At 32.3% G+C, this 15547-nt stretch overlaps 1 protein-coding gene across 1 annotated transcript; it reads right to left on the bottom strand.

Moving 5' to 3' along the window:
• Nucleotides 1-764: 764 nt before the first annotated feature.
• Nucleotides 765-4989, bottom strand: LOC145060221 (uncharacterized). The gene is made up of 9 exons (XM_079007928.1): nucleotides 4805-4989; nucleotides 4578-4719; nucleotides 4343-4486; nucleotides 3894-4262; nucleotides 3564-3647; nucleotides 3269-3451; nucleotides 2895-3161; nucleotides 2641-2820; nucleotides 765-794 (listed from the first exon to the last, which is right to left on the bottom strand). The coding sequence occupies exons 3-9, from the start codon at nucleotides 4469-4471 to the stop codon at nucleotides 765-767; spliced, it is 1242 nt and encodes a 413-aa protein (XP_078864054.1). The 5' UTR covers nucleotides 4472-4486; nucleotides 4578-4719; nucleotides 4805-4989.
• Between the last annotated feature and the right edge of the window lie 10558 nt (nucleotides 4990-15547).

Here is a 15547-nt window from a genome sequence, read left to right as displayed (position 1 = left end):
ACGTATTTTTGGGAAAAATGCTCTTGTCCATTTTGAAATCGGTATATCGTCAAGCCAGTAAATTGGACTCATAAGCAAGGTGCAGAAAGGTGGTTGCCTACATGTACTTTGCAACCTTTCGAAACACAAGTAAAATTCATCAACGCTATATGCATTGCATGACTTCCAAAACAACGATTCGACTTCCGTATTGTTATGTCCGATAGACTCACGTATCTTTCGAGCTATATCTTTAGGACAATATCCATGATAGGAATCCGGGTAGGCACTGTCAACACCAAAGTCTATGTTATCACACATGTTGCTTATGAAACCAACCTCTGTGTCCTCACCTAAACAACCTCTTAACCTCATCATGAACCATCTCCATGATTCTTCACACTGTAAGGTTCCCAAACCAAGTGCTAAGAGTAGTGGCTCATGATTTCCATCTAAAGCCACTGCGAAGTACATTGTTGTCAGAAAGCTCCCAAGAAGGGGTAAATAACCCACATATATCAGCGGTATCATGCACCTAAGGAAGGTACGAATCTACATAAAAACGAACACATATTAGTGTTATGTAAGAACTAATCGACATACATTACCATGAAATATTGTATAACTCAATAAAAGAAGAATGTTATACCACGCAACCCAAAGCCACAAAACAGAATTGAAAGCGGTTGCTATCGGTTTTCTTAATGGCTGTGAAGGTATTAGGATTTGTTCTTTGAAGGTTATGCAAGAAAATTGGTAGTTGAGAAAAGGTTCTTTGGCTGTGACTACTCATTTTCAATACCGATAATTGTGCTCTACAATGATCACACAAATGGAATTATAAATAGAAGATATTGTATCTCTACTGATCAAAATTCATAGTTTAACCTTTTAAATTCGTAGTTGACCTTTTTGAATTCATAGTCAAACCAGTTCATTTCATAGTCAAATTTCACTGACCGACATGACAATACTACAGAATGTACTTGTCTGCATTTCATAGTTGACCTTTTTGAATTCATAGTCAAACCGGTTCATTTCATAGTCAAATTTCACTGACCGACATGACAATACTACAGAATGTACTTGTCTGCATTCCATAGTTGACCTTTTTGAATTCATAGTCAAACCGGTTCATTTCATAGTCAAATTTCACTGACCGACATGACAATACTACAGAATGTACTTGTCTGCATTCCATAGTTGACCTTTTTGAATTCATAGTCAAACCGGTTCATTTCATAGTCAAATTTCACTGACCGACATGACAATACTACAGAATGTACTTGTCTGCATTCCATAGTTGAACTTTTTGAATTCATAGTCAAACCAGTTCATTTCATAGTCAAATTTCACTGACCGACATGACAATACTACATAATGTACTTGTCTGCATTCCATAGTTGAACTTTTTGAATTCATAGTCAAACCAGTTCATTTCATAGTCAAAAAGAATTGTCCGTAATATGATTTATTCTATAAATGGGTGTCACTCATTATGAAAAAATTTAACTGAGAAAGTAACTCCGATTTAAAAGAATAAGAAGGCTAATGGCATACTGCAATTGTGGAGGAGAACGTATCGTTAGGATTTCGGGTACAACTAAAAACCCAGGAAGATTGTTCTACGCTTGCCCGTATTTGGTATCATGTTCTTACCGTCATTCAAATTTAAACCCTCGTGTTTACATCACACAAATTTATTTTCTTACTGTGGATATTAAATTTAACAGGGACCAAAATGCGGGTTTATCAGTTGGGTTGATGAAGAGAAGGACCAATCTTCTATGGTAATAGCTAAAGTAGCTAACTCTAATAAGCTCTTTCAATCAGAAAATAAGAAGTTAAAGATAGCGTTGGTTTGTAGTTGGGTGTTGTTCTTGGCAGTTCTTGTTTACAAGTTGTAAGCTTTTCAATATTGTTTTTATGGTTTTGAAGTTGTTAGGTCAATAAATTGTTGTATTTGTAACGTTAAAACAAATGTTGTGGTCGTTCTTATGTTGAATTTATTGATAAGTAATTAGTAGGTCATTAAATTGTTGTAATTGTCGTAACGTTATATTTTTTGTCATCCGTTGAGTAAACTCTAAAGATTAACTAATAATGAAATCCAACATTAAATTATTTATACATTTATATAATCCAACTACATAGGAGCAAGACTAGACCCCCAAATAATTTTTGCCATCCGGAGACGGAACTCTAAAGCTGCGTTCTTTGGGTTAATAAGAACACGTATTGGTTGACCTGAAACCAATATGCTCCATAAACATACAAAGAAATACACCGCAATCTCCCAAATGACTACTTTGTTGGGGAACGTTTTCTTCATAAATGAACTGCATATTCAATGGAATCCTTGGGATGTTCCTCCGCGCCCAATACTTAATCTTGTCCAAATAATTTGCCACCCGACGTTCAAATTTGGAAAAGATTCCTTCGGATTGGAATTTTTCATAAGCACCTCTACCAAGACTGTCATAAATATGCACTTCCATTGACGCTAATCGTAGTTCCCCAAATAGCCAATGATTAGGGGATGAATGAATCGGCAATAAGACCTGTATAAGGATCAGAAAATAAAATTATGTTTATTTACATCACAATACAAAAACATAACAAAAAAACGATATTATTTTCAATATAAACTATTAAGTTTACCGTATCAACATCCCACCAAGCAACCATGAAGTTCGGGTATGTAGCAATACCAGCCATAAACGCCCTCCAGTCCTGTCCTTCTTCCAAAGCATGAGAAACAAAAAAATTTGGAGGCATTATTGTATGTCGGTCGCTCTCAAACCGTCTCTCCATCAAAAGTCGGTACCAAATGGTTATATGCTGCACACATGATACTTTTGTTATTGACTAAAAAACAATTAACTTTTAAAAGAATTAATTAACAATTTATTTACCGCTGACTCCAACCATCCGTCGTGTGTATGCCCAAACAATGAGCTCCAAAAATCTCTATCTAACACGAAATTAAACAAACGATGCTGCACATCGTATGAATGCAATACATAATTTTGGATGACATCTTCACCGCCTGCTACGTAAGGTTGCAGGCGCAACATGGAGAAGTCATGAGCAACACCAAAAACTGGAGGAGGAACGGGGCATGTTGATTTCGTACCAACCTTCTTTTTTGTTCTTCTTTTTTGTTTCGGTGTCGTGTGCAACTAAAAACAATATTCATATGTTTAAATGTATATCTTTCAGATAATTCACATAAACATAGATAATTCACATAAACATAAAATCATCAGTTTATAAATAAAACGAATACCTCGGTGTAAGGAGTGCATAAAAATTGTGATGGTTTTCGACTCCTAGGTTTATCGGGTGTAACTTCTTTGTCATCATCATCATCATGAAAATAATCTACATTTCCCGTTATTATTAGTTCGTCTTCATCCGGCACATCATCATCAAATTTGTTCCCTGCATTGTCATTCCTCTCCTCCCACTCCTACATTAAAGATAATACTTTATACTTAATAACGAAATACACATAATTTAATAAGCAATAATATCTAAATAAACAAAATATTAATATAATATTAATGTAACTATATAATAACCTCTTTAACTTCACTATAATCGTTTACATCACACACATCATCATCAAATTTGTTCCCCGCATACTGAGTACTCTCCTCCAACACCTACATTAAAAATATAACTTTTTTACTTAATAACAAAATACACTTTATTAAAAAGTAATTATTAAAATCGTAAAGGTAACATCTATAACAACCTTGTCGTCTTGAGTATCACCAAAAACATTTTGAGTTGTATTGTTTTTATTCATCACTTCATCTTGCACAACCTATATTTTCAAATATAAAATATGAACACAGGTATTCATATATGTTAATAAAATTTAATAAATAATGTAGCGTGTAACTAACCTGTTCATCATAATTTCTTTGTGACACTGTCGGTTCCTCAAAAAAAATGTCGTTCCAAAATTGTTCATTATTCACTTCTTCAACAAAAACCTCTCTAGGTTGTCGGTTCATAAACACATGCTGCTCCAGTGCATGTACCCGTTTCAACAACTCGTCTAGCTTGTGTTTCCCACTGCCCCGACCTCTACCATGAGAGCAACCACTGGACGACATACTAGACGAAGATTCGTCTTGTCTCCTAAAATGGTCCCGTACTGGGGATGAAACTGTTTTCCCTTCACCATATACATACTCTTGAAATGACATATAATAAAAAGATGTCATCTCACCATCACCCGGTAACATGTTTTGTCTTGGTGGTAGCCCCTCCTAAAAAATTAAACATATTAAAAATGCATATAAAACTATAATAATCAACTTTATTAATAATAAACGAAATATTTTTAAACCTGCATCTTTGACCAAATCTTGTTCACGTCAACCCATTTCAATTTTTTTGTTCCGCTCCATCTTTTCATCCGAGGCAAGTCTTTATTTTTTCTCAATGCAAATCCACATGCACGAACAGCCGGAATCATCTCATATATCCATATCTACAATTTTGTACAATAACAGTAATAAAAGTTAAAATTAAAATAAAAAATATAACAATAAAACAATATAAATATAAGAAAATTTTTATACCCTAATTGGAGCCGTAAATCCTGAGACGGAATACTTTAAAGTTTGACCACGCTGAGGAAGTGATAAATAATGATGTATCTTACTCCACGTATCCTCAAGGTCAACATAAGTAAAATCCCATAGATAGCTACCCCAAGCGAAGCTAACAAAACAAAAAAAAACAAAATTGATTATTATATAAATTATAACTTTAATTAAATAGAACTTTTAACGTAAAGAAAATATACCTATTCCAGAGATCCAAATTCTCAGCAAAAAAAAACCAATCTTGTGGCACCCGATCGTTAACTTCTTTGCCCAAAAAACCTTAACACAAAATGTATATCAAACATACTCTAACTGCATCAAGGTCGTCAAGTGCTAGGAATGTTTGATTTAAAATTAAACTTTTCAGGTCGCCGATTTTCACCGAACTATTAGTATGGTCCGGAAATAGCCGTTTACGCAGTAAACATCTTTTTTTACTGCTTATTAATTTTTCCGACCCTTTTCTCCCAATGTTTTTTGGATACTCCCCAAAATTGAAGCCGGTAATCAAACAAAACTCTTCCGGCCCATAAACCATTTTGGTATTGCCTACTCGAAAATATAAACGTTTTATTCCATCTGGAGATAAAACAGGGTCCGGCCGGATCTGATGAAGGAACATTTTATGAAACAATAAAGCGTCCCCTTGTAAACGAGGGACATCAATAAAATAGCCAAAGACGGTATTTCTGAAAATAGCACGTCGGGCATCATCTAAGACTTCAAAGACTTCCCATATGTTACCGCCAGAGCCTTTTAGGTTCGCAAAGGCTTTCGTATTCATTAAACTAAAATCATGCTGCAAAAAAAAACACAAAAACAAATTAGATAACTAAAAAATATATATTTTTTTAAATATATGATTACGAACTGCAAATACTTTCTTAATTACTAATATATATATATTTCCGATAAAAAACAATAACATACACATATATAAACAATTTTCCAAGTTATACAACAAATATATTTACGATAGATCACAATATCATACATAATTATATAAATATTTTCAACTTAAACATATTTTCAACTTAAACAAATTTTCAACTTAAACGACAAATATATAAACAATTTTTATCTTTCTAATTAAAACTAACATTATATAACCATATAAACAAAAAAATTTAAAAATAAAACGACAACCAAACTAACAATTTTGCAAGCTATACGACTACTTTATACAAATTTTTCAACTTATACGACAAATAAAAACAATTTCTAACAATATATATACGACAAATTTTCAACTTATACAAATGTTATACGACAAATATATATACAGTTTATATAAACAATTATAGGATAAAAATTTACAAGATTTCAGGTTATACAACAACTAAAAAAACTACAAAAATAACAAATTGTAAACATTATCCACGCAGTCTCTACTTGTCTCTACTTGTATTTAAACTTCAAGTATACTAAAAATATACTAAAACTATCAAACACAATAAAATTACCCTTTTTTAACACTAAATAATACAACAATTGATAAAAAAAAATAACTTTAAACATTAAAAGAGTTAAAATCTAACCATATTTGCGGGATTGTTGACATAATCCTCCATTTTCTTCAAAAACTAGCCAAAATTCCGAGAGAAGCCCAAAGTTAGAGAGAGTTTTTGTGTAGAGAATGGTGAAAATGAAAAAAAAAAAAAAAAAAAAAAACGTTTTTATACCTAAAAAACACCCATTTCGCAGATGAGAAGGTCCCATCTGCGAAATGGGCATCTCATCTGTGAAAGTACAAGTGCCTAAAGCACAGCTGTGCTTCAGGCACTTGTACTTTCGCAGATGAGATGCCTATTTCGCAGATGGGACCTTCTCACCTGCGAAATGGGTGGCTAAATATGTAATCCCGATTTTTTTTGGCTATTTTTGTAATGCAATTAGTGTAATTGGATATTTTTGTCATTTTCTCTAGTGCAAATAAAAATGCCTTAATTGACTTTATAAGTTGGGACTGTTTGTCTCCTACTAGCGAATCGGAAAGTGAAATCTGCAGATACTAGGATTATTTTGTGATATAAGCTGAAAATATGGTTATTTAATACGGAACCTCCATATATATAACTAAGAAAATAAATGTAAATACTTTTTTGTAAACAAGGTAAAGTTCAATTCATGTAGACAAGTTTGATTTGTCATCTGAATTCTGAAACAACAAATCATGTCAAACCAATCCATATCATTTAAATGAAATGTTAATTCAATACCTAATTCTGTTACTTTAAAATTAAACCATATATATAAAGTTAAATTGGTAACTTTTGGACATAGAAGCAAATTATATGCAACTGCAATAGAAAAGGGGTCCCATATCTAGATTACATATCTATCAAAGTACCCAATTCACCTTCCCCATTACCCTTGGAATTACCCTCCAATTGCAAGTTACTTTTTCTCTTGTACTTCTTTTTGTATATAGTTAAAACGTGTTAATTTGCTTCTGATTTAAAATAATTAGGGATTTCTTTCATGACTTATCAGACGTATTAATCAGTTTTAGTCTCGAGATTTATATTGTTATATTATAGTTTGTCTTTCTTGCTTACACTTTTATATCATGCACGTTTAAGATTTTGTTGGATAGGAAACTTGCAAATAATGAAAACAAACATCACTTATTAAACAATGGAACTACAATAACTCAAAATTTTGTAAAGCCAAAACAAAGAATAAGAAACTATAATAACCATGTAAAAAGAATAAATAAAATAAAGAGTAAATTACACGAATGGTCCCTATGGTTTAGGGTAATTAATGTGTTTGGTCCCTAACTTATTTTTTTAACTTGGAAGGTCCCTACCGTTTGTTTTTGTTACACGTTCGGTCCCTATCTTACCTAAAAAGACTATTTTGCCCTTGATTTTTTAATTTATTTAACTACACACACCCCCAACCCCATCCTCTCACCTTACCTCACTTTACCTTACCTATCACACCAGTTTTCCTTACCTTACCTCACCTTACATTATAAGTTTATTCCTTTGATAGGCATTCAAAGGCTTTAGTTGATCAAAGGAATGAGCCAAGCCCATACACACGCCTAGCCTAGCACTAGTCGACGTTGCGAGTTGAGGAGTTTTTATTTTTGACGAGTTCGAGTCAAGTCGGTTTGACCGGATCGGTCAAATGGTTGACTTCGTGGAGGACAAGTCGGAATATTCTGGAAGGATCAGGAAACAACTTGCTTGGAGAGCAAGTTGTTGCCCTAGGGTTTCTAGGGGCCGGCTTATGAGGGCATGTTTCATGTCTTCTAGGGTTTCAATACCTATAAATATAGCTCCCTAGGAGTCGTATTACTCTCTTATGAAAACCAAAGCTCTCCCTCTCTCTATGTTTTTTCTTCCGGTTTCCGATTATTCGCTTTGTGTTTATCGATTTCTAGTGTTGTTGGAAAATCGATAGATCTGCATTAAATCCTGGAGTTTTACTCTGTTACTTATAGCCAATAGAAGCGAAGTAAAAACCTTTAAGGACAGGTGTCCAGTCTGTGCAGTAATTTCAAGTTCAAGATTAGTCATCGACATGTCGATTTTACTTTTCTGTCTTGTGTTTAATTTCATCCAACAACATGATAGTCTTCTTCTACCTTTCTTATAATCATATCTAATCGAGAATGATTGATCTGGTTTCTGGACGAAACTTGGTAAACATATTAGTAATAATTGGATCTTTTATTCGCAACTAATTGACATATAATTTTCAATATTATTTGTCGGTTTCCTTGCGCATCTATTAGTTTGATTTACAACATGCATACTTTGATTGGTAGACCTGTATAAAATTTTTAAATACGCTCTTGCATGCATGGTGAAGATGGTCTTCTCAATTATATCTTACCATGTCACCATGCAAGGTTTTATTGGAATGACAGGTAGACGTGGGAGCTAGAGTAGTCTCTTCTGCAATATGTTGATAGATAAAATGTCCTTAGTTGTGGGAGACATGCCTATTAGATGGAACAACTTGGTTAAATTCAAATTAATGGCGTGGAGAAGGCGTCTAAACATATTACCTTAAAAGGTAAATTAAGACAAACGTGGAATCACAGTAGACATGATGTTGTATGCGTCTTGCAATAGCAACATGGATACTTTAGAATGTATTTTATTTTTGTTCCCTATTGTTGTATTTTGAGCTTAATTGTCAATGGTCAGACTTAGATATCCCAGGACTTAGATATCCTACGGGTGACGATTGTTAACACTAAAGATTTGAGAGAGAGAATAAATTATTTTCAATCTTCATGTATTGATTAACTTGTCATTACAATGAAGAGAACTAAAATATGTACATATACGAGTCTCTCTAACAAAACAACCACCCGTTAACTATTTTTGTAACTAACTAAATGTCAAATTATGGTAATACCCCAAACTATCTAACATAAATAATAACGGTAAAAATGATAGAAGTTAACCCCCCCCCCCTCTCTCAAACTGGGGGATATGGAAGTAAACTAAGTTTGTTTGTTACATCTTGATGTGCTGGCCCATACAAAGGTTTAGTGAATACATCAACTAGCTGTTGTTGAGTAAGAACATGAGACAAAGAAATTAGGCCAGTTTGTAGCTTCTGTCAAGTTTTATATGTTTTGTCTTCTCGTGATATACTAGATTGGCTTCAATGTAAATAGCAACCTGATTGCCACACTTGAGAGGAATAGGAGTAATATTGTCCACTTGTAACTCAGATAGAGGACGACTTAACCATGCTAACTTTTCACAAACACATCTCATAGACCTGTATTATGCTTCTGCAGATGATAGAGAGACTGATACTTGCTTTTTAGATTTCCATGAGATAGGTGCATTCCCAAAAAGTATAAAAAAAACCACTAACACTTCTTCTAGTGATTGGGCAAGAATCACAGAAGGCTTCAATGTTAAAGGAATGACCTTTGTTGAAAAACAACCCTTATGTCATTGTTCCTTTAAGATACCTTAAGACATGGATTGTGGCATTGTAATGGGCTTGACAAGGTGTTTGACTTAATTGGCTAAAATACTGGACTGAATAAGCCAAAATAGGTCGAGTATGAAGGTGGAAATTCAACTTTCCAATGAGTTGTCTGTAGAGAGTAAGATCAGACAAAGGTTCTTCCATTAAGGGAAACAAATGAAGCTTTGGTGTTAAATGAGTGGTAGTAATACAATTATGTTGTCCTGAATAAGCATATAGGATTTCTTTGATATACTCTTGTTGATTAATCACCATTCCATTGCAACTTTATTAAACTCTATGCCCAAAAAATAATGAAGATGACCCAAATCCTTGATTTAAAATTGATCATGAAGTGAATTCTTGAGAGATTAAATCTTTATGTCATCATTTCCTATAACTAAAACGTCATCAACGTATATTGCTACAATAAAAATGGTGGTAGAAGTTTTCTTGATGAAAAGAGAATAGTTATTTGTTGATATTTGATAACCTTTAATAACAAAAATAAATGAAAGTTTGTTCATTGTTTGGAGGCTTGCTTCAGACCATATAATGACCTTTTAAGCTTGAAAACAAGGGGAGATGATGGAAGAAAAAGACCAGGTGGAGGTCGCATGTAGACTTCCTCATAAAGATCTCCATGTAGGAAGGCATTATTTACATCGAATTGATGTATATTCCACACACTTTTTACAGCAAGAGAAACCATACATCCAATAGTTGTGAATTTCACCATTGGTGAAAAAGTTTCATTATAGTATATCCCATGTTTTTGAGTGAACCCCTTTAATATTAATCTTACTTTATGTCTTTCCACAGTGCCATCTACTCTGTATTTTGATTTTGAATACCCATCTACAAGTTATTGGTTTCTTTCATTTTGGTAATTTTACAATTTCCCATGTATGATTTGCATTTAAAGCTATCAAGTCTTTCCTCATGGCTTCTTCCCATTGAGGTTTACCTTTAGCTTCATGATAAAAATCAAGTTCAATTTCCATTATTGGTAATTGATATGCGGTTTTGGTAACAACTAGAGAAATACTGTGAGATTTAGAACTGAGACAAATGCATAAATTTGTAACAGTGTGAAAACAACTAGATGATGCCTCTATAATTGCACTATTACAAACAAAATGTTGAAGATGAATGGGTGGTTGAGATATCCTTGTTGTTCTCCTTAGGAAAGGTTCTTGAATGGGTGAATCATGTAAGGGAGAAGCAGATGAAGAGACATTGTTATCAGAATCAGGGACAAAATTTGTTTCAGGGGTAAAATGGGGATTCTGAATATCGGAATCATAAATAGGAATAGGAATGAAAGAATCCACAATTGAAGGTAAAGATTTATCTGATGAGTTTAATGGAAATATATTCTCAAAGAATTTGACATCTCTTGAAATAGAAATAGTTTTGGTTACCAAATCTGAAATCGTGTATGCTTTCTGACCATGATGATAACCAATAAAAATGCAGGGATTTGCACGTGGCATGAACTTGTCTCTTCCATTTGGCTAATGATTAAAGGGTTAATGTCATAAAAACCATCAAGTTTTTAAGGTTTTGTCGGTTTTGCTCAAAGTTCAAATCTATGTCCGTTTTTACCCAAACATTTTTGAAAAAATGTTCGGTTTTACCCCCGGTGATAGCAGGTTTTCCAGGTTTCCATTATATTAAATTTGCAAAAAATCCCCTTAAGTTTACCATTTAATTGCGTTTTTACCCTTAAGTAGTATTTTTTTTACACTTTTACCCTAAGTATATTTTATTCATAATATACATATTAATGCAAAAAAATCGTATTTATATACGAAAAAATATTTAATTAAGTATTGTATTTATATTTTTTTAATGTTATATATATATATATATATATATATATATATATATATTTTGTGTGTGTGTGTTTTTGCATGGTTATACCATTTAAAAAGATAAATAATATTTTTAGAATTATGAGTATGTGTTTTATAGATATAGTTTTTAGAAGTATAAATACATATTTTTATTATTTTATATATTAATATGTATCTATACTTCTAAAAATATATTTATACTTTAAAAAAAACGTATATCAAAATACATATTTACACTTCTAAAAATATATGTATATACTTATATAAACATGTTTATGAATGAACAAGTTTTTTTTATTGATATGTATATTTTTAAATACATAAAAATATGTATTTGTAGTTCTAAAAACATATTAATTTGTTTTTTTTACATATTAAATGGTTTATCCAAGAAAAAAACCCTTACACACACACACACACACACATATATATATATATATATATATATATATATATATATATATATATATATAAAGAAATAACATTAAAAAATGTAAATACAATATTTAATTAAAAAAATTTCGTATATAAATATGATTTTTCTGCTTGAATACGTATAATATGAAAAAAAAAATACATACGGTAAAAGTGTAAAAAAAATTATAAACTTAAGGGTAAAAACGTAAAAAAACTATAAACTTAAGGGTTTTTTTTTGCGCAGTTAATATAATGGTAACCTGTTATCACCCGTAAAAGGGTAAAACCGAACATTTTTTGGAAAATGTCAGGGTAAAACGGACATAAAAATCAACTTTGGGCAAAACCGACAAAACCCTGAAAACTTGAGGGTTTTTATGACATTAGCCCATGATTAAACATAACACAGACAACAAAGCTCCTTAATTGATCAAAAGCATGTTGTTCTTTATACAAAATTTGAAAAGGAATTTAACCATTTAGCACTTTTGATGGCATTTTATTGATCAAATGAACTGATGTCTTGACACAATCACCCCCAATATGCAATTCCAATCCCTGACTGAAAATAAATAACTCTTTAAGTGGCTAAAATATGTTGACGTTTCCTCTCTACAAACCCATTTGGTTAAGGGTTGTATGGGGTGGATTTCTGATGTAGAATACCATTCTCTTGAAAAAAAAAAGAATTTCATTATGAACTTTACCCCAATTCCATAGCATTATCGGTTCTAATTACTTTGACCATTATGTTGAATTGAATTTTGAACGTTTTGATAAAAGCTTTTAAAAGATGAAAAGCATCATGTTTGTGTGACATCAAATGAGCCCATGTATGCCTATTGTGATTATCTACAATGGTAATAAAATATCTATAACCATCATATGTTGCATGTTTATATGGACCCCACACATTCACATGTATTACGTCAAACGGATTTTTGGTCATAGTATAACTGATAGGAAAGGTAACTTGTGTTGTTTAGCTGTAGCACAAAAAAGACAAGAATCAATATACAACTTGATACATTTTGAGGAAACAAGAGAAATTTCTTTCAACTTTGCTAAAGGAATATGACCTGGTCTATTATGCCACAACATTGTTTGATCACGAGAAGAAAGATTGAATACAAATGTTTGACAAGACAATAAAGAAGGAAAAACATAAAAATTGTAAACTAAGGTTTTCTTGATTCGGTGATGATCAAACACGTACAAATCATTGACTCTCTTGCCAAGTATACCAAGAGCGAAACTACTCTTCAACCAAGGTTCCTGCAAGAGATAGTTTTCATCAATGAAAATTGTAAAAGTGGTAAGATGATAAGTGAGTAATTGGTGATTTTAGTGTCACAAGGACACTTTGTGTAATTGGAACTTACATGTGAGCTAAGGGGATTCGTAATTTGTACTCTAATATATGTGTGGGTATGTACGGAATGCACACATGTATAAGATCGAATTAGAAGTCAGTTCCACGACAAATCGGGGGGTCCGGGGGCAGCGCCCCCAGGTTTAGGGTTTCCAAATGGGCAGCACCCCTTTAGCGGGGTCTAGGGGTAGCGCCCCTAGCAAGGTCCAAAGGGCAGATCCCTTGGCTGGTAAAACTGACTAATATCTTCATTTTTGGAAACCATTTATTTCCTCATTAATTCTTGAGGACGATTATGGTAAAACTGACTAAGATCTTCAGATTTTACTAGTGGATACATAGTGAAAAAAATCGAATTCTTGAGGACGATTATGGTAAAACTGACTAAGTTTTCCTCATTAATTCCGAATTCCCTTGATTTGTTTCCAGATATATCCATAACAGCCAACCCTAAAAACAAAACCCTACATCTCCTTTTATATATAAAAACGACTCACCTCTTTGAAGGACATATACCTTTTAGCTCTCATTTTCTTCACACGAACTTAGAATTCTATAGCAATTTGGCTTACGGTTTCTGTGTATAGATTCGTAAGTATCCCCTTGGGATTATCCTAGGCTGAATTTATTGTATCCCGGACATAGGGCAGAAATATCAGTTTGAAATGTGTTTACACGATCCAAGTGGCATCCAGATCTCCACTATAAACCATACCCAATTTCTAAAATGAGTTTACAAACAACATGATTATACTTGATGCTAACAACAACAACAACATTCTCACACATTGGATGATTTGGAAATATCAACCAAGAAAAATAATATTTTTATGTAATTGATACATAGTGGTTTTTTTTTTTTTTTTTGGATTTTTAATGCATGTCTTTCAAATATGAATTAACCATGTTCAATGGAGTTGGTGTTATTTGGTTGAGACTTTTATATAAGAAATTAAGTTTTGATAGAAGATATTATTTCTTAATTATTAGTTGTTATTTGGATGAGATTTTGATATAAGAAATTAAGTTTTGATGGATGAAATTAATTATGAATACTTGAAAAGTTAAAAGAAATTGGTACACCACAATCAACCTGATGAAAAAATAGATTGATGAAAAATTGACCACAATCGGCTTTGTGGGAATGCCATGGGCACGAATCGTGCCACTAAAAGTTAATTGTTTCATTTGGAGAGCGGGCTTAGGTAGAATACCAGTGAAAAAAAGACTACATGATCGAGGTGTAAATGTTAGTTCAACCATGTGCAAGAGTTGCAATCACATGCATGAGTGTGTCGATCACGTTCTAATCCAATGTCCTAAAGCGACATATACAAGGAAGAGGATTTTTAATTGGTGTGGAATTCCGTTTGGTTCATTTTCATCAGTGTAGAGCTTCTTGAGTTCGGAGCTAGATGGGGCATCTGTCCGAAGAATTTTTTTTACTATAATACAGGGTATGCTATGGCACATTTGGAAGGAAAGAAATGACTTGATTTTTAATAACATTCACAAGTCATTTACAACAATTGTGGGAGAGATCATTTCTAATTCATTCATATAGTTGAAACATAGGAGCAAATTACCTTGTAATTGGGTAGAATGGGTTGCTTGTCCTCTTTAATTTCCTTGTAAAACTTTGATCTCTTTGTCCCCACTTAGTTTCTTGCTAAGCTTGGGCTATATATATATATATATATATATATATATATATATATATATATATATATATATATATATATATGTGTGTGTGTGTGTGTGTGTGTGTGTGTGTGTGTGTGTCATTCCAAAAAAAAAAAAACTTTGAACAACATGATATTCTTGTAGATTATATTCATGGAGAAAAATTAATTTTTTAAGAAAAATCTGATTGGTTAACCAAAATGTTTAACATCTTAAAAATGTTATTTTTTATGAATGTGAGCTTTTTCATGATAGATATTGCAAATATGTTACATTGTTAGTGTTATTTGTTTTGAAAGAAATATACAATCAAGAAATCTATTTTTTTCTAAAAAGAGGATGACGAAGCTGTAAACAAAATGAATAGAAATAAATATCACCATAATCAATTTACAAGTAACCATATTTGAATTAGTATTAGGCTAAGAAAAGTGGTAACACTCCTAGCACCTTGCTCCGTCATCTTTTTGAACGCTGCCTTATTTTTCTCAATTTAACACATAATCTTAGCATTTGGTAAGGAGTGGTAACAATCCTAGCATTTGGTATAATATTAGATAATATATATATATATATATATATATATATATATATATATATATATATATATATATATATATATATAAACCAGATTGCAATCCAACCAATTCGCTTTCCATCAA

The sequence above is a fragment of the Lactuca serriola genome, chromosome 6, assembly GCF_051521515.1.
Source record: "Lactuca serriola cultivar US96UC23 chromosome 6, Lser_US96UC23_V15, whole genome shotgun sequence".
Classification (NCBI taxonomy): Eukaryota; Viridiplantae; Streptophyta; class Magnoliopsida; order Asterales; family Asteraceae; genus Lactuca; species Lactuca serriola.
The sequence above is the reverse complement of the archived record's forward strand: the minus strand, read 5'-3'. Positions and strand labels throughout refer to the sequence as shown.